The sequence below is a fragment of the Primulina tabacum genome, chromosome 8, assembly GCF_025594145.1.
Source record: "Primulina tabacum isolate GXHZ01 chromosome 8, ASM2559414v2, whole genome shotgun sequence".
Lineage (NCBI taxonomy): Eukaryota > Viridiplantae > Streptophyta > Magnoliopsida > Lamiales > Gesneriaceae > Primulina > Primulina tabacum.
In genome coordinates, this window is record NC_134557.1 from 7,274,433 (window position 1) to 7,294,162 (window position 19,730).

Genomic DNA, 19,730 nt, shown 5'->3' on the forward strand with positions numbered 1-19,730 from the left:
TTGTTTTGAAAATAATTTTAATAAAATCATGAGATTTTATTATAAAATAAATAAATTAAAATATGATTTTTATTATTTATGATAAAGTAATTTTACAATAAATTTAATAATTAATAAATTAGATAATTATATTGATTTATTTTTTTAATCAAATTTTATATTTGGATTTCTTTTAATATTTCAGTTTATATATATATGTTTATATATATGTATATATATAAGAGATGAAGAATCTTATTTTTTAAAAAATAAAACATTATCTAAACAATCAACGAATCTCTGTTTACATAAGCTTTGAGATACAAAGACATCTCATCCAAAAATACAAAGTTTCGATGGGAATAAAAACTTCTACAAGCTAATTCGTGCGCCGCCACTTGATTGACACTACGGAGACAACGATTGAAAGAAGAAAGCTCCAGATTTGAACAAAGTCTGCGGATGTGATCATTCATTGGAACGTCCATTGAATAAGGATGAAATTGGTAGATTACTTCGGACTGCTTGTAATGCATCATATTGGATAATAATCTTGACTCATCTCATACTTATGACCCTTAAAATGCCATTTTGAATAGCCAATAAGTCGGCCAGGAGAGGGACATAACAACCATGAAAACTCTTACCTTCAATACATAAAATGTTTCGTTACTATTTCTGCCCACAATTATCACTCCAAAACGGTCCATAGTTGTAAGAACTGATGCATCCACATTAACTTTTATTACTCCAGGAATTGATGGTTGCCATCGGGTAATGCGAGTAGGTTCCATTCCATAAACAAGTGCTGACGGAGAGAAAAAACGATATAATTCACATGAACAAGATTGTTCATTGTCTTGGAATTAATGGAGATTTCCTGCATTTCAGAGACTTCACCAAATCAATACGAACCCTTATAATGCAGTTGTTGCGTTATAATCCACAATCGATTGGAATAAATCACGAACTTTGTCTGGAACTGTTAGGCCCAAATTGTGAACCCAAATAATTCGAAGGCCCGTGAGATTAAAGGCTATCAAGTCAAAATAATTGAGCGGTTGAGGGCTTGGTCCACGAATGATCGAAGAAGTTGAGGAAGCCACGACCCATGTCCAGTGATAGTGGAAGATGTCAAAAGTGCTCTGGAAGAAGACAGAAACATCAGAAAAGACACAACAAAACATCTAACAAAGCAGCATCAAAGCTTCTTCAATTATCTCAATATTTTATCAACATATTTTCTCAATTTCTAGCATCATAGTTTATTTAGATTTTGGCATATTCCTCCAACTTTCTTGTAAAAATGTCGTTCATGTTCATAACAACATAATTAAATTTGATGTCGTTCATGGATTTTCTCTACAATTTCATTATATTCCTCAGTTTATGCTTTTCGATTTGAAGCCATACCGATAGAATTAGAACTAACGGTCGAATCGGGACACACAACGAAAGTCGGATCATTCCATATTTGGTACGATCATGTGCCTGATACGTCCCGTAAGTTTTGTGAGAAACATAAACGATTCAAGATAAACCAAGATCTGATAATTTCCATACATTTCTTGCAAAAGAGTAGTACCAAAAAATGTGTGAAGTATCTATCATTCGAATAAAAATTGCATATTGGACATCATTGATCTACAAGTAATCTTCTTCATTAAAGATGGGCTCATGCAGAGAGTGAGTTGAAAAGCATTCCCCAAACATGGAATGCGTTTCACCTCCTGTTAGTCGATATCCCATAGAGTACTGTTCACTTTGGTATCCCAACCGCCGGTTTCAGTGGCCCTAAATCGGAAGACCACTGTGAATCAAAAACGGATAATCCTATACAACATGACCACAATAGTACTTCATCAGTAAGGATGAGGATTGGACGTTTGACTTTTTGACTCTGAAACTGAAAAAGTACCAAAATGTCATAAAAGTACAACAAGCTATTTCAATTATTGTTTTCAATTTTTTTTTTATTTAAGAAAGATCGTTCAGAAAATGCCACGGGCTCAAAATGTTTTAATTAATAATTTAAAACTGGTGAGCGTGGACTTGGGAGCAGTCGATCCAGACCCGGACATGTTTGCAGGAATTAACCGGAAATTATAAACGGCGATACGTCCGGAATTTGGTGAAGTCCTCTTTCCGGCTGATGATTTTGGGGTAAAAAAAAAACACACAAATCTTACTGTATGCGTGAGAGAAAGGGTCAGCTGAAAGGATACTTTGTTCTCTCCAAAACCCTAATTGCGCACACAACCGGGGGACTTTCGATTTTTTAGATTTCCAGGTAATTCGCAAAAAAAAAAAATGTATATATATCCATATTTGTTTGGAGAAATACTTTAATTGTAAATTTTCTCATGTCTTTATTACCATGCTACTGATTTTGCGTGAAGTAATGAAAAAATGTTTTTTTTTGGTTCCATTAATATGGATGATGTGATCGCCATTTTTTTTTTTTGGAATGGATCAGCTAATTGGAGAGATGCATGGGCTAGAAGGGTAATTGATTTTTTTCTGTTTCTGCTGAGGTCGGCTGTGGCATAGTGGCAGAAGGGTTAATAGGATGGACCTGGTGGCAAGTTGCAGGGTAAATTTAGTCTCGATTCAGGATTTTGTTTGATTCTTAGTGAATGGAATTGTATCCTATTTTCCTTTTTATGCTAATGTGTTGCGATTTTTTGTCTGTTATTCTGTCTCGTGACAATGGTTGCCATGTATATTACTGTTAGATTAGATTGCTATGCTGGAAATGTTGCAGAGTGACTGCAAATTTTAAATAAATTATGATTTATGTGGAAGCAACATTTGCTGATGCTTCATGGTTACATTTGCACTGGTGTTGTGCTGTTGCACATGCTTTTTGACTGAACCATTTCAGCAATGAGGACACGTCCCTTAATGGTGCCAAGTATTTCATGCATAACATCTTTAAACAAGCACCGGCTAATTGCTGTTTGCAAGAAAAATGGTTACAATCATGGAAGTTAATCAATGAGCAAAATCTTTGCTTTTGATCTGATGTGATATCAGATACTAAACTGAATTTACTCTTTTTTGTGTGTGAATTAAGTTAGAAAATCTTCAATAATGAGGTCTTGACCTGAACCTGTCTTGTTTGAATCATTGTACATTTCTTAGATTTCTAAGCAAGCCCACTTGGGATGCAGTTAATCTGTTTTTACAACAGTCTCTACCATAATTTATCTCATCAGTTGCTTCTACTAGTGTTTTGACTAAAAATTGACTTCTGATGGATTCCCAGGTAGACCATATCTATAGTTGCTAATTATACTGTTATATGGTGGTGTGTGGCTCTAGGGAATAGAATAGATGTTTTTACCCAGTATGGTCTCTGCATCTTGTGTTACATAGTTGATTCATTGCAGTTTTGAGTTACTCTGAGTGCCTGATTCCGAAAATATGCTTTATCCGTTTTGATTTGGAGTGGATCTTTCCCCATTGAATAGTCTATTGGAGCTTAATTTTCGAAAAACACGATTTTCCCTGTCTTCAATCAACTTGTGAGTTTGCATTTTCAAATCAATCATATCAAGACACAACTACTGCATAATCATACCTTTTCCCTCTCTTACACATTAACCTGTCATATTGATATTTCATATTTTTGATATAATCATTACACTCATTTCAAAAAAGCATACCATGACATTTTTCAAAATTCCCATCCAAACACCATTTCAAAAATATCAAAAAATCCTACAAAAATCTTCTCAAAAGTTTTCAAATTGAATATAGCAAAACCAAACCTACATCACATTAGGATCTCCTTTTCCCTAGAAATCGTGTCAATTATTGCTCCATTTATCTACATCGTATGCTTGTTTTTATTTTGGAGTTGGGGATGTTTATGTTAAACTGATTTATTTTATTTTTCCGCAGGACAAACTAGCATATTTTCGAATAAAGGAGCTCAAGGATGTACTCACGCAGCTAGGGCTTTCGAAGCAGGGAAAGAAGCAGGTTAGATCAAAGATGATGTTGGAGAGTTCTTACTATAGAAGTTTTGCGCCTCTCTGCCCTTGACCTTTTTTTTATTTTCTTATTTTGTGGCCAAGTCAGACTTTAGAAGGTTCAATTCAATATCCAGTTTGTTTCTTTTGTGGTTTTCATTCCCCTAACTTATGACTTTTTTCCTATGGATGTAAATAGAGAGCTTCTTGATCTGGTCATCACGTGTTATTGCGAATTCTAATACATCGAAGTGTTTTCCAAGTTCCGTGTTCCATTTTTCAGCTTTTGAAAATCTGAATCATTTAAATTAATTTATTTTCTGGACTAAATAAGGAGTTTTTTCTTCGTGCAACCATTGTTTGTTGATGGCATCACTATCCATGTCATTATCTCTTCAGCTCTTGGACATTTGTAAATATCAAATAAGGCATTTTTTGGTAGTAAATAGAATAATACATCAATTATATATGTGCATTGGTTGTGAACAGGACCTTGCTGATCGAATATTGGCTATTCTCACTGACGACCGAGGTACATGATGATTCCTTGTTTTACGTTTCTTCCAATTTCCTTTCCTGCTTATATCTTGCAAACTAAAAGGAATTATTTGCCATGATTAGTTACTATTATTTTCTTGTCTGGTGATTTACATCCTAGGCTTTTTGAACTACGATTGTCAAAATGGCGCAGCCTGAAAATGTTTTCTGTCAACTTAACCTCAGCTTAAAAGACTTGCTCTAGTAAAGAAAAAAGATGATTTTGTTTATAGATACCCAAGTTACTTTATCATATGATGGAAGTGATCAATGTCTCATTATAATCGAACGTCATTCTTAACATATTTAAATAAGAAATAATTTAGCATTCATCTTGTATCAGGTTTGCTATCAATTTTTGTGTAATTTGTCATAGAAAGGGTTAATTTTCACTACTGTTGCAACTTGCAACTGATCAGATAATAAATAATTTTCAATTCTAATGCTAAATATTTAAGAGCGGATACATGATATTTTTTTGTCTGCTAATATTCAGACAAAGTAAACATTTTCTTAACTTATCATAGCTCCTCCTCTGGCCTCAAATTGATTTTCAAGTATCGGGATGTCCTTATTCTGCTGTATTCGAAATAGATAAAACTTTGTGAACTGAAAAATTTTCTTCATCAGAAGCTTAAGTATATCTAGATTGTCTACATGTGTGCATTTTAGGTATTATATTAACTTGGATTTGGCCAAACCTATTAAAAAGAAGCATACTTGCATGAGAAAAAAAACTAATCCCAATCTTCATAAGTTGATTCCTCAACGTTTCATGTGGCTCCCTCATGGCATGTTAACTGTCTCCCTTGAATTGGTTTCACAGTTAAACCATGAAGGTCATTCCATGTTGAGAGCCAATGCATGTAATATCTTCTTTATTGGTGTCTGTTTTGATAATCTTGTCCTTTCATCATTAGCACAATTCTTGAACAAATTAGTTTGTTCATCAACGATTTTTCATGTTCATAAACGCCAAGCGGAATAAATGACAACAATAATCATTGGGAAGGAACTGTACGGAAATCCTCGATAAATTCATTGCTTTCTCAAAGATTTGGCTTTGATCTAAAATTTCTTACGCTATTTTGTGCAAGAGAGTTTTGGTTAGAACCCCTTCTGTCCAAATTTACTTTGTTTGAATAACAAACAAATTACAGATTCACATACGAAAATTCAAAATGCATCTTTTTTTTCTTTTCGCTGAAACATGAGATATTTTGGTGTCACAACTTGTGACAATGTTATGCACAAGTCTGCATGTCTTTTTAAATCTTTGACTACACGGCTTTGCATAATGCAATCTATTGTTGTGTCTAACAGTTTCAGTAATGTGGGCCAAGAAAAATGCGGTTGGAAAAGAGGAAGTGGCAAAGCTAGTTGATGACACTTACAGGTGATTTTATGTCTGGTTCTCTTAGAATTATATGAAGATACATGTTTACTATTTAGAATCGTAGTGGTCCTCCATATCACATTTCTTCCGTTTGCTTAGAGCATTATTATAGCCATAATTTTCCTCATGTATTTTCATCGTAAACAATCCAGTCTGTAAAGTTTCAGTGTTTCACTTTAATATTTGTGGTTATTGCGTCAATATTTATAAGAAATTTATGAAAAGAAAGATAGAGGAAAAGTGTGGGAGGTAATGCTCAGGAGTCGGACAGTTGCAACACCTGTGGATGATAAATTATGGAAAATGTAATGGAATTTGAATTCTGCTTTGCTCCATAGTTGATTTTATGCCGCTTCTCTGTTATTTTCAGAAAAATGCAAGTTTCAGGTACAGCGGACTTGGCATCAAAATCACAAGGTGTCTCAAATAGTAAAAATGTAAAAGCTGAAGAACAAATTGAAGAATCTTATGTTAAAGAGAAGATACACTGTCTCTGTGGAAGCACGCTGCCAACTGATTCTATGATCAAGGTACGTTTTACACGCTGCATATTTTTCTATCCTTGGCTTACTATTCATCTCTCTTGTTATGGTAATTTTCTTGCTGCAGTGGGGATTTTGCCACCACTGTTTTTTGAGCCTAAATGACCTGTCCAAATGTTTTAACTATATTCGTTCTCAAGCAGTGTGAAGATCCTAGATGCAATGTCTGGCAGCATATAACATGTGTGGTAATTCCGGAGAAACCTATTGAGGGTGTTCTACCAGATACTCCAGAGATCTTTTATTGTGAAATTTGTAGGCTAAGTCGGGCCGATCCGTAAGTGGCTATTTTCATGTTTTCTGTTTGTATTTTCATTATGTGAATTCAGGTCCTATCTATGTGCATTCCTAGCTTATTGTTCTTGCTGGAACTTGTTGCTTCTCTATGTTATATCACGTTTCTAATTATTTGTTATTTTCAATTTTCATTTGGTAGCTTTTCTATTAAGTCGGTTATTAAAAAAAATTGGAAAACATTGGTATAATTTTGCTTTGTTGTCAATTTGTTTCCTAATTTCCCTCTTTTACAATCTGCCTTAACTTTCTGTTGTTCGAGGATTTGAGTGTTTCATTATCTAATGCTAACTTTCCTTGGTTCAACGTGTCTTGACATACACTTTTCCTAAGAGATTGCTTCTTAAAGATCTGAACTTTGATAAAATAGATATTAATCTTTTTCTGCTGCTTAACAAGCTTTTGAATCAAGTGGGTGCTTTCAACTAGGCTGCAGTAGTGATATGCTGAATAACAACGTTGGTCAAACAGTTACGTCTGGTATACCTGGCAATGGCAAATGAATAATATTTTTTTGGGAAAATTTCTATGTATAGTTACAATGGTCGAAAGGGTAAGACTTTCACCATCTGATAATGTGTTTCATTGACTTGTTTATACTTGGTAAAAAGTTCTTGTTTTCATATATATTTTGGCCTGTGATTTTGGGTTAATATTTGTCAAGGAATGCCCAATTCTCTGTTCTTAATTTGTTTTCTCCTTTGTTTTTGTGTCTCTTGTAATATGGTGGATTTTGTTGTTTCACATATGCAGCTTCTGGGTGACAGTTTCACATCCTCTTTATCCTACAAAGCTGAATATCACCAACGTTCCAACAGATGGGTAAGCTGATGGTATCCCTTCGTTTATCTTAAGTTTGAAATTTAACCATTAGATGTAAGTGACATTGTATTTGCTCAATCCTATTTATGTAGGAATCCGTTGAAAGAAAATTTCCAGTGTTGACGCATCTCTGCTATTTTGTTTTCCATCTTAATATCTTATGGTCTATGGATGGCACTTATTTAATTTACTTGTTTGCAGATTACCAGATTGCCAATCCTGTGTATGTTTACTGTTTGGGTGTTATTGTCATTATGTTTACTGTTTGGGTGGTATTGTCATTATATTTACCCATTTCAGTGGTATCTAAAACATTTCATTTTTTGAATGTCCCAAGAACTTTTCATAAGTCAAATTACAATTTCTGCCTATCTATTAACTCCGTGTAAGACCTTGAAATTTAAGCAATAGTTATTAGTTAATGCATAAGAGACTGGCGTGTTCAAAATATGTAGTGAGAGAATATATGATACAAACTTTTGGTCCATATCATGCATTGGTTTATCATCTGCAATTGTCAGTGATTTATTTCTATACATGAATTTGTATTTTTGGGTGGTGGCTCCTAATTTTAACTTATAGACTAAATGACACTTGGTTTATCATGAGATTATTGGTATTTAGCAATTTGTATTGCCAACTTAGGCTTGTCAATTGGGAGATTTTGAAGTAGCACCTTTGAATTTCGGAGAGTGGGATAATCATGTTAAAAGTCACAAATTTTTAATATAGAGTTCCTTCCAACTTCCATTTCTTCTGGCCAACATTAAAATACATACAGCAAAATAAATCTTTAACCCTGAAATAGAGAAAGTTGGTACAATTTGTGTCGTAATTTTTTCTTTTAACTTTTTTGGTATATGTTATTCTTGCTTAGAGATTTTCAAGGACCAGATTATATGGCCATTCTGGCGTTAAGAATTCACAAATTATCGTAACACTTTAGGTGGTTTTAATTGATTAGTATGTCCATTCGACGGCCATCAGTTTTCCTATGAGCGAGTTGATTTGCCAAACGTGGCATTCAAAAACAATTTAGTTATGATCAATCAATCAGTTAGTGGTAAACCTGTTGGGCTTATATGGTTTATTTTTCATGCCCGAAATAGGTTGGATTTTAGGTATTTGTTTTAGGGTAAATAATCTTAATCTTAACATTATTCTTGATTTGGGTCAAGGCAGTTCATACAAGTGATAACATATTTGGGTTTCATTTACCCCTACAAGTCTCTGTCCTTTTCTGGATGTGCTGAAATAAATTTTAAAACTTATTGGTATGATTTGGTTAATCAGCCCTTGATGTAGCAAAACCAAGCAGAAGCTTAATCTTCAATGTAATTGAAACCTGACAGAAAACAGATTTTCAGAAAAAAGAAGTTAAGAACGAAACTGAATCATCGATTTTGGTTTTGGTGCTATTTGAAAAGATTATTGAAGAGTGTACACCAAATATCTGATGTACATTAGTTTACTGCAGCCAGTCTAGAATGGTGGGATTCAAAATTGTGTGTCTTAGATTGGATTTCATTTTATACTTCTTGGTGTGAACTCATTTTTCAATTATCTTATGATGTGCATTTGGGCTCTGCCTTGACCTGCATTCTGGCGATATGTTTGCCACTGAAGATAACTTTTATCTTGGATCTTATTCAGTGATGGTTCAATCTCTTTGTTTTAATGCTTATGATTGTAATTTCATGTTTGCTATATGGCCATGCAAGTTTTGCTAGCTGACTGCAACTGATAGACATTTGACATTTTCCAGCTCAAATCCTGGCCAGAGCATTGAAAAAACATTTCAACTCTCTAGGGCAGACAAGGATTTGCTGTCAAAACAAGAATACGAAATTCAGGTTTGGTTAGGGTTCCTTGTGATATAAGCAATTTATGTTGTGCGGGTTTATAATATTTATGCTCATTGCATACTGAACTTGGGCTTTGATTAACCAGGCATGGTGCATGCTTCTTAATGACAAGGTGACATTTAGGATGCAGTGGCCACAATATGCGGATCTACAGGTCAATGGTATTACTTCTTCTGAGGTTGCTCAACCTTGTAAAACAATGATTTATTAAATAACAGAAAGTTTATTTTTCCCCTTCATCCATTTCCTGCTAAAAAATGTTTTTTGACTTACACATGGAGATTTAACATCTATGATACTTTTTTTTGTGTACGTTGCAGCAAATCATGCTCTGTCCTTTAAAACATATGAAAAAAATATCACTTGTATATGCTAAATGCTAAGTACCTACGGTATATTCTTTTTTTTTTTGAGAAGAGACTATTTATTATTGGTAGAATTAGTTTTACATAATAAGCGGATGAGTAATCCGCACAATGGGTTATAAACCCGAGGAAAACATCACACTAATAATTTCATGCAAAAACAAATTTCCAGTCCCTAATCAAGTCTGAAACAGACAAATGACTGAATTCTTTAATGTTGGTCGTCCAAACAGACAAAGTACCTACGGTATATTCTGATGTATACTTTTCAAATTTGAACACAACCAATTGTCTTTATTATGTTCTTTCACGTTTCTTATTTATTTAAATAACCATTTTTTGATTTAACCTCACAGGTGTACCGGTGAGAGCAATAAACAGACCTGGCTCTCAGCTACTTGGAGCAAATGGTCGAGATGATGGGCCAGTTGTAAGTTTTCAGTTTCTTGACAAGTTTCTATAACTGTTTATCAAACTTTGAAACCGTCTCTTACTTTTGTTAATGGACAATCATAATTTCAAGCACATTCAGCCAAAGCTGTTCAATATTTTTCATTGGTTGGGGATATCATTAAAAAGAAAATAAAAGAAAATAAAATAAATTATATCATAAATTGATGTGCTGTACTGTGAGACGTGGAAATAAGGAGCATGCTGCTCGGACGTCCTTTACAATAACCCCCATTGGACATGGCAGTAGCAACTAGCATAAAAAAATAAAATGCTATCTAACTTTTGTGTGTGTGTGTGAGACATTGTGGAAGCGATGAATAAAGAAAAGTAAGTGTCTAAACTACTTAGTTGTAAATCCCTAGGTGTAGAAAAGCTTCCTCCATGAGGAGCCTATCACTCAGGGTAGAACTTCATCTATCACGAGGCTTTCTTTTTACAAAATATATCTTGTGCTTTATTTTGAGGCATATGTTCCAAAAAAAATTTCATCTTTTAACATCTATCTGGGAAGCAGTCTGCCAAAGCATGCCTTTCCGTAAAGAAGAGCCAACTACTCGGGGTAGAACCCATCTGCTGTCATTTTAGCTTATTCTTTTTGAATACCAGAAAATTCAAATCCAAGTTTTCCTCAACAATTTCAATACATGGATTAATTAATATTTCATTTGTATTCGTCTTCGTTAACTGATTGGGTTCAGTATACAGAAACTTTGTTGAGTTCTAATAAAAGAGAGAAACTTCACATTATTGTTATGATGGGACTCATCTCAAAATTTATCCACAGAATGAGAATAATATCACTCCACATCAGTTTTGCTTGGTTGTCTCTTTATTACTCCTTTTTTATGTTTTTCCTTTTTTCTGGATTTTCTGTTTTCACTGGTTTATTTTTATGCTATTATTAGTATAACCATGTTTTTATGTAGATTACACCATGCACAAGAGACGGAATAAATAATATAACCGTGACAGGCTGTGATGCTCGTCTATTTTGTGTGGGAGTTAGAATTGTAAAGCGGCGTACCCTGCAACATGTTAGTTAATCTTCTGGGACTCTTTATTTTGGACTTTTTTTTTTATCGTTTTTGTGTCATTATCATTTGATTAATTCATGAGATAATTTCACTTTTTTTCTGATTTTCCTGGTCTGATTCTCATCATCAAGACTTTCTGATGTGCTTATCGCGTTTTTTAGTTCACTTCCATCTGTGCGATTTATAAACAGTTATGTATCCTTGTTTATTTATAAATGGCCTTTGTTTTGGTGTGTGGTAGCGCCATTGTTTACAAAGATTTTGTAGGTCTTCACTATAAATTTTTCGTGTTCTTCAATTATTTGATTGATTGCACATTACCTTGTATGATTGCATTCTGATGATTGAATTTCTTCAAAACAAAAATTGTGATTTTTCGGCGTTTCTGTTCTAGTTTCTGTTTTTGTGATTGGCTGACATAATAGCACATTGACCATCGCTTTCTTAGGTCCTAAGCATGATTCCAAAAGAGGCTGAAGGTGAGCTATTTGAGGATGCACTGACCCGTGTTCGTCGTTGTGTTGGTGGTGGGGATACCACAGAAAATGCTGATAGTGACAGTGATCTTGAAGTTGTTGCTGATTTTATTCCTGTCAATCTTCGGTGTCCTGTAAGTAGTTTAGTCTTTTTTGCATTTGCTCCTGATCAGTAAATTTAAAGAACCCCTCCCCCACCATTTAATCACAAATTATTTTTATTTATGCTGATTTTCCTTACTTTTTGTATCAACTATTACAATTTTGTGCTCTGGTCTTGTATCTATATGTATCCCAGTAATTTTTTTTGGTAGTTGGTAATTTTGATGATCTTAGAGTAGGATTACTGTTGGTTTCCATTTTTTTATTGTAGTTCTGAATAAAGGACATAATTTAAATTAGGAGACTTTTTATGTGTTCTGTTTTGTTTGTCGTGTTTTCCTGTAAGTAATGTAGCCTCTTTTTCTAAGTTGTGGGCATTTATTTCTTATTAAGTTGATTGGAACTTAGTGAATGCATCCATGATCCATCCCATTTTGGTACTGAAAATCCTTGGATCAATTGATTGATTGGTTTTGTTTCCAAACATCAGTTTTCCCATTTATAAAATAAGAACAAAGACGCTGTTATCTCATTTTTTTATTTTCTGAAAACTCATTTTTACATCTCCCACCATAATAATTATCGTAATTCAAATTTTCTTCTCTCCCGAGAAACACCCAAATATTATATTATATTATATTATATAGTAGTACAATGTCTTATACAATTATTGTTTACACGTATAATATAGAAAAATAAATAGCTAGACAAAAGTTACACGATTTGACTGTTATAGTAAATTTTTTTTTGCTTTTTCCTAAAACAAAACCAAAACATTCATTTGATTTCCCCATACATTTTCAAAAATTTGTTCTCCAAAACCAAACCTCTGGAAACAAAACCAAACACACCTTCTTGTGGTTTGTCATGGAGAAAACTTTTTCTGCACTTTTGTACATCAGATCAGGCATTTCTTTGCTGAATGTTGCTTTCAGGCCTGGAAAACTTGATAAAGAGGATGTCTATAGATTTGCTACGTCTTTTGGCATTTTAAAATTTCACGGTCAACTGCATTCATATGAATGAGATCACATCGATAAGATATTAAGGTCTTCTGGGTTCTTATTGCAATTTTTTTTTATAAGAAACAATATTTTATTAAATACTTAATAGCTTTTAATAACAATAAGCGAACTAATAATGCACTCACGACAAAATACTAGACAAGACTTGGCCCTATCAATAATATACAATAGTTCAATCTCTCAATAAATTTGAGATTGAGACATTCTGAAAGTGTACATGAGATCCAAGCCAAGTTCGTATTTTGATCTTGATATTTTCCTAGAACTCTTTTCTCGTATCTTCAGCGTTGTTAAAAATTCATATATTTCTCTCTACCCACACAAACGAACATATGCCATTAACCAATGCTTTCCAAAAAATTCCGTCTCTTTTGTCAAGAAATTGTCCAAGATCTGTTTCGAATAAATCTTGCTTTGATTTCAGCACCACCCAAACCAATCTCAGTTTTTCTGACGCTCTCGCCCACAACCCACTTGTGAATGTACAATGAATTAACATATGATCATGCGTCTCCCTGTCATTCCGACACAACACACACCAATTAGCACAGAGCACACGTGGACCATCTCTTTTGCATTATCTATGAGGTCGGCAACTCACCCAGAACCGCTGTCCACGAGCATACTTGAATCTTTGTTGGAACTGGAGCTTTCCAAATAACATTATAAAATGGAAAACCGGGAAAGCTACTGCTCGAAAAGATAGATTCAAAGAAAGATTTGGTTGAAAAGAGACCTGACGTATCCTCACCCGACACTTGGACATCATCTACCCCTTCAATCAACCTGATTCTAACTAAATCTCCTAATAACACACTTAACTCACACAACTCATCATCTCTCAAAACCCTCCGAAAATGGAAGTCCCATGACGGGGAAGATGATGAATTATTAAATAAAGCAAAATGAGATATAGGAATATTATGAACTGAAAAAAGATGAAATAAAGACGATAAAGATCCTGAAAGGAAGAATCCCCCCACATTCTATCCTCCCAAAACCTGACCTTGGTACCTCCACTAACCACCGTCGTCGCTAATTGATGAAAAGTCTAGTAAGATCTAGAAATAAACTTCCACGGGCATCTGAACGCCACGTTTCTTGCTAAAACCGCATCTCATCCATTATCTTGTAACTCGTATTTACTCACTATAATTTTTTCCACAATGTCCCGTCTTCTGCTTAAAACCTCCACTACCATTTCCCCAACATGGTCCTATTCCTCAAACAAATATTCTCGATACGCAACCCCCTCTATTTTTTTTGTTTGCACACCTGCTTCCAGGCAACCAGACTACTGTGATTCACCATCAACTCCATTCCAAAGAAAATCCCACATATCTTCTCTATCACCTCAGCTTTACCTTTGGTACCCTAAAAAGAGACATGAAATACATCGGTAAAACATTCAGAACGGTTGCAATCAACGTTAACCTCCCCCCTCTTGACATAAATGTTTTCTTCCAACTTGTCAACTTCTTTGACAGCTTAGTCAAATCGGTTTTTAATGGATTTCCTCTTAAAGGCACCCCAAATACTTAATTGGCCATTTCTATGTATCACACCTAATTTGCTGAGCTAACTCTTCTACTTCTTATTCTTTGTAATGGAGACCCAACAAAACATTTTTTTCCAAATTGATTTTTAACCCTGGCATTTTACAAAATGACCTCACAACTTCCACCAAAAATCAGACACGATTCTCTTTCTTGACAAAGAAAAGTGTCATCTGCAAAATGAATATGAGTTATTTCTACCTTATCTCTCCCAACCTCCATCTCTCTAATTAAGTCCATGGCCTTGGTCTTATCAATCAGCCTCTCCTACACATCCACCACCATGTTGAACAAAAATGGGGACAGAGAATCCCCTTATATAATCCTTATCTGTGCATGAAATTTACCCATTGGTCTCCCATTAATCATAATCGAAAATTACACATTCGAGACATGACCCTTGATACACTTTCTCCATCTCTCACCGAACCGTTCTACCTTAATAACAAATCCAAGAAATTATAATCCACATTATCATATGCTTTTTCAAAATCAACCTTCAAAACCCGCCCCTTCTTCCCCTTCCACCTTCCACCTTCCACCTTCCTTCTTCCACAAGACAACATTCAAGTGTTCTCCCCTCAATGAATGCATTCCGAGATTCTGATATTGCATATGACAAAACTTTCTTCATCCTTGCACATGAACTAGTGGTAAGACTAATAGGTCTAACGTCTTTAACCTAGATCGAATCTTGTTTCTTATTGCAATTAATATGCTCTAAATTTAGCTTTTTGTGACTTTGCAACATCCCTTATAAGTTAAGACATCTATGGATACAAATATCATCATCTTTTACTTGCGCATGAATCAACTAAGTGTCAATTTTGTCACTGTCGATGCTACATCATACAATTCCATTTGATTTTTTTAAATATTATATGTTATTTAAATTAGTTTTTGGTTAACAGTCATTGATTTGTTCCATACAAGAATATTTTTGTTGAGTTTCTTGACTTGTCTTCATCTAAATTGTTGATGGAAATCAGGGTATGGTCGGTGCATCTGATTATGCATTCTCAAAAAAAACTACCTTGTTGAGCTTATTTCTCCTACCTGATTAGAATTTGTATTGGTGTGCGTGCATTCTTCAGATGAGTGGTTTAAGAATGAAGGTTGCTGGAAGATTTAAGCCCTGTGTGCATATGGGCTGTTTTGATCTTGAAGTTCTCGTGGAAATGAACCAACGCTCTAGGAAGGCAAGTAAAATGATGCCATATATATATATTTAGCCTTCCTGAACAGATTTTCTTGTCTAGTAGTTGAATTCCTATTTTTGTGAATATCACGTAACTGATTTCTACGGTAGTAACATATATCTTTATGGTCATCTAACTTTTACAGCTTGTTAAAATATTGTATCTTGCCCTTCTTCCTCACTTATGTTCCATTGTTGTTGTACTGGATCCAGTGGCAATGCCCTATTTGTTTGAAGAACTATTCTTTGGAGAAAATTATTATAGACCCATATTTCAATAGAATCACATCTCAGGTATTACCTACATTGTGCCTCGATGATGAATATTTCTTTTTTATTCTTTTCTTATGAATGCTATGCCTTCTAATTTTATTTTATAGATGCGAACTTGTGGAGAAGATGTCACGGAGATTGAGGTGAAGCCAGATGGTTCTTGGCGTGTAAAGGCAGATGGCGATTGTAGAGGTCTTGGAGAGCTTGGGCTATGGCATTTGCCTGATGGTACCATCTGTGCTGCCTCCATGGAGAATGAGTCAAAACCGAAACCTGACTTTAAACCAATCAAACAGGAAGTTGGTTCTGATAATCACGCTGGTCTGAAACTGGGTATTAAAAAAAACCAAAATGGTTTGTGGGAACTCAACAAACCTGATGGAATGCATGGGATCCCACTGGAAAATAGGTTCCAAGAAAATTTTGGGAACAAAACTCTGATTCAAAATGTAATTCCAATGAGCAGTAGTGCCACTGGAAGTGGCAGGGATGGCGAGGATGGTAGCGTCAACCAAGATGGTGGTGGAAACCTTGATTTTTCCACAGCCAATGGCATTGATTATGAATCTTTTTCTTTGAACATTGACCCATCAAGTGGATTCAATGACCGAAATCCTTCTGCACCAGCTGGGGATATTGAAGTTATTGTACTCAGTGATTCAGATGAAGAAATTACGCCGTTAATACCTTCTGAAGTAGTTTACAATAATTCTATGTCAGATGCTGGTGGAGCCCCATTTACAGGTCCACAAGATGCAATTCCTGATTCTTATTATGATAATACAAACCTTGATAATGGTGGAGGTACATGCCTCGGCCTTTACAGCCCAAACGATGATGACTTTGGGATCAATATCTGGTCGTTGCCTTCTACTAGTCAGGGAGTCCCTAGCTTTCAGTTATTCGATTCTGATGCAGAAGTTCCTGATCCTTTAATGGACATTCAGCATGGTTCTCTTAATTGTTCATCCACCATGAATGACTTTGCATTGGCCGCCGCAGAGACCGGCATGGGACCCTCAGCCTTCGTCCCCGAGTCTACTGCTCAGCATTCAGATATAAATAACGGCTTACTGGATAATCCTTTGGCGGTCAATGGAAATGATCCTTCGCTTCAAATATTTCTCCCCACAAGGCCATCTGATACACCTGTGGCGCAGTCTAATATGAGAGACCATCAAGACCATTCACATGGTAGCATTCGTAACGAGGACTGGATTTCTCTTAGGCTGGGCGATGGTGGTGCAGCTGGTCAGGTTGATTCTGCAACCGATAACGGTTTGCGACGAAGACAGCAACTAAAATCAAAGGATGGTGCCCTTAGTTCACTAGCAGACACGGGTATGTCATTGAATTCTCTGTTAGTTGTTTATGGTTCGATTTTGATATCCATTTGTAGAATTGTCACCCTGCCTCTGCCATTAATTTTTCCTTTCTTTATGTGCAGCATCTTTGTTGCTTGCGATGAACAACGACGATAGGTCTGGTAAGACAATTAGAGAAAGATCAGATAGTCCCTTTTCATTTCCTCGCCAAAGACGTTCTGTAAGACCTAGATTATATCTATCTATTGATTCAGAATCGGAGTAAAGCCATCAAGTGGCGTATTTAAGGGAAACATCTTTTAACCATCTGCATCGAAAAAGTTCTGCAGAATGCTGTCAGACGCCCCCAATTGGAGAAGATGTTTTCCAAAATGATTCAGGACTCGTTCTTGCTTCGAGTTGGTATTAAAGTGCTAACTGCATTTATTACCGCTATAAGACTCATCATGCTGATATCAGGTCCCGGAATAATTTGTATCCAGGCAGGATATATCTACACAAACATGTTAGCATTCATCATTTTGGCCAGGTTTCTTGGTGATTTTCAGGTCTAGTGCTACTAAATTGTATATTCGACAGTTGCATTATTTGGAAAATGGGAAAGAATTTTCATCTAGTTTTGTTTTTAAGTTAGCGGGAAGGCGTTGGTTGGGGAAGCATGTTCCCTTGTGGTCTTAAGGAGATTGTAGCCTGTATATTTCATAACATAGAAATCATTTCCATATAGATATATATGTATTATACTGGTAATAATATCTGCTATGTGATGCTCTAAAAATCTAGTGGATGTTGGAGTATTTGTGTTTAGCTATTCGGTCAATCAAGTTTACCTCAGGTGAATTATATTCTGTTGGCATAAAAGAACTCGAGTCCGATGATAGAATTACCATGTTACATATCCTTCCTTGTTATTTGGTTCGGTTGAATCTGGTACAAGGTTGGGTTTTCCAGGTCGGTCCAAATTGTTCCGTTTCATGAGTGCCAATGATAACTATTGTCGGCTTTTAGGCACCATTTGGTACGAAAGACAAGATTCAACGTTGATGCATGATTCTCGAGTTTGACTTAAATTTTACAATAATTGTAATTAAAAAAAAAACTATCTATGTTATCATTTATTTTCAATTTTTCATCTGATCACACGAGCAAAGCGAAGCCAATGCTATAAATGGATAATGAAATCTAATAAAAATAGAAAATTTCAAAATTAATTTAGTAAGAAATTATTGTACCCGGCTTTAGATTTTCGGGTCACTGATTATTAATCTCATGATGGCACCAAGAGAGCTGGAGATATTTCACGGGAAGTCCATCATCCATTCTTCAAAATAAGGAGTGGGATCTGATATCATGATGTTTGAATAAGCAGGTCTATTGCCAAGTTCCTCCAGCGGATATACTTAGCGACGGTTTTTGAAAAAACCCTTTGCTATTAGCGACTGCTTTATAGAAACCGTCGTCGATTTGCTGACACGCGAGCCCCACGTGTTTTGAATTATTTTAACGTCCAAAGAAATTGGACATTTAGCGACGGTTCGCTAAACGTTGTTACTTATTTTATGTATTGGTTTAAAGTATCCGTTGGTGAATATAACCGTTGCAAAATAGCCGTTGCAAAATAGCCGTTGGAATATAGCCGTTGCAAATTTCAATATAAATAGACACATTGTATTATACAATTCTTTATTCTACAAACATACAATTTGGCAAACAGATACACTTGAATTTGTTTACTCCAAAATGTCTCAATATTCCAGTAGTTCAACCTCTAGCTCGACAAGTGAAAACGAAGTACAAGTTGAAGTTGATGACGAAGATTATGATCCGGGGAAAGAGCTAATGTCATTGATACTTCAACAAAGTCGACAAATAGTTGAATCATGTCAAAGTAATAACGTGATGCGGCGAAGAAGAAGGTTCATCCAAAGAAATCGTGAAGCCGGGCATGCGAGGCTCTTCAACGATTATTTCTCCACAAACCCGGTGTATCCAGATCAAATATTTCGAAGACGATTTCGCATGCGAAGAGAGTTATTCTTTCGAATAGTGAATGCACTTGAGGATCGTTCACCGTATTTTCAGCAAATGGACGATGCTGCGAGAAGAAAAGGCTTGTCACCACTACAAAAATGCACGGCTGCAATTCGTCAATTGGCGTATGGAGTCTCGGCCGACCATCTTGACGAGTACCTACGCATGGGTGAATCAACTGCCATCAAGTGTCTTTTCAAGTTCTGCGGATATGTGGTTGAACTATTTAGTAATCGATATTTGAGAAGGCCAAATGCTGATGATGTTCAACGTCTTCTTCAAATGCATGATGAAAGGCACGGGTTCCCTGGAATGTTGGACAGTCTTGATTGCATGCACTGGGAATGGAAAAATTGCCCGGTTGCTTGGAAAGGCCAGTTTACAAGAGGCCATAGGTCACCGACAATCGTGCTTGAAGCGGTCGCGTCTCAAGACTTGTGGATATGGCATGCATTCTTTGGTGTCGCCGGTTCACGTAAT

General features: G+C 35.5%; 1 protein-coding gene and 1 long non-coding RNA gene across 4 annotated transcripts; one reads left to right on the forward strand and one right to left on the reverse strand.

Annotated features, from left to right (window-relative positions):
• Window positions 1-1,989: 1,989 nt before the first annotated feature.
• Window positions 1,990-18,062, forward strand: LOC142553489 (E3 SUMO-protein ligase SIZ1). Of its 3 annotated transcripts, XM_075663774.1 has the most exons (18): window positions 1,990-2,269; window positions 2,456-2,572; window positions 3,886-3,966; window positions 4,446-4,488; window positions 5,814-5,889; window positions 6,260-6,419; window positions 6,575-6,708; window positions 7,479-7,547; window positions 9,313-9,400; window positions 9,498-9,573; window positions 10,134-10,207; window positions 11,157-11,264; window positions 11,713-11,874; window positions 15,518-15,622; window positions 15,835-15,915; window positions 16,002-17,235; window positions 17,342-17,380; window positions 17,474-18,062. In XM_075663774.1, exons 2-18 carry the CDS (start codon window positions 2,549-2,551, stop codon window positions 17,482-17,484), a joined length of 2,565 nt encoding a protein of 854 aa, XP_075519889.1. In that variant the 5' UTR covers window positions 1,990-2,269; window positions 2,456-2,548; the 3' UTR covers window positions 17,485-18,062. The 3 variants fall into 3 exon arrangements, with proteins under 3 accessions (XP_075519889.1, XP_075519887.1, XP_075519888.1); XM_075663772.1 differs by having other exon boundaries at window positions 17,342-18,062; XM_075663773.1 differs by having other exon boundaries at window positions 5,817-5,889; window positions 17,342-18,062.
• Window positions 13,155-15,511, reverse strand: LOC142553493 (uncharacterized). The gene is made up of 2 exons (XR_012821950.1): window positions 14,406-15,511; window positions 13,155-14,301 (listed from the first exon to the last, which is right to left on the reverse strand). It is a non-coding gene; the product is annotated as an uncharacterized LOC142553493 (long non-coding RNA).
• Window positions 18,063-19,730: the final 1,668 nt, after the last annotated feature.

Bases quoted from the DNA above. Each gene is read 5' to 3' on its own strand.
- LOC142553489 (XM_075663772.1), top strand. From the start codon at position 2,549: ATGGACCTGGTGGCAAGTTGCAGG. The intron at 2,573-3,885 runs GTAAATTTAGTC...ATTTTTCCGCAG, and splicing joins ACCTGGTGGCAAGTTGCAGG to GACAAACTAGCATATTTTCG. The intron at 3,967-4,445 runs GTTAGATCAAAG...GGTTGTGAACAG, and splicing joins CGAAGCAGGGAAAGAAGCAG to GACCTTGCTGATCGAATATT.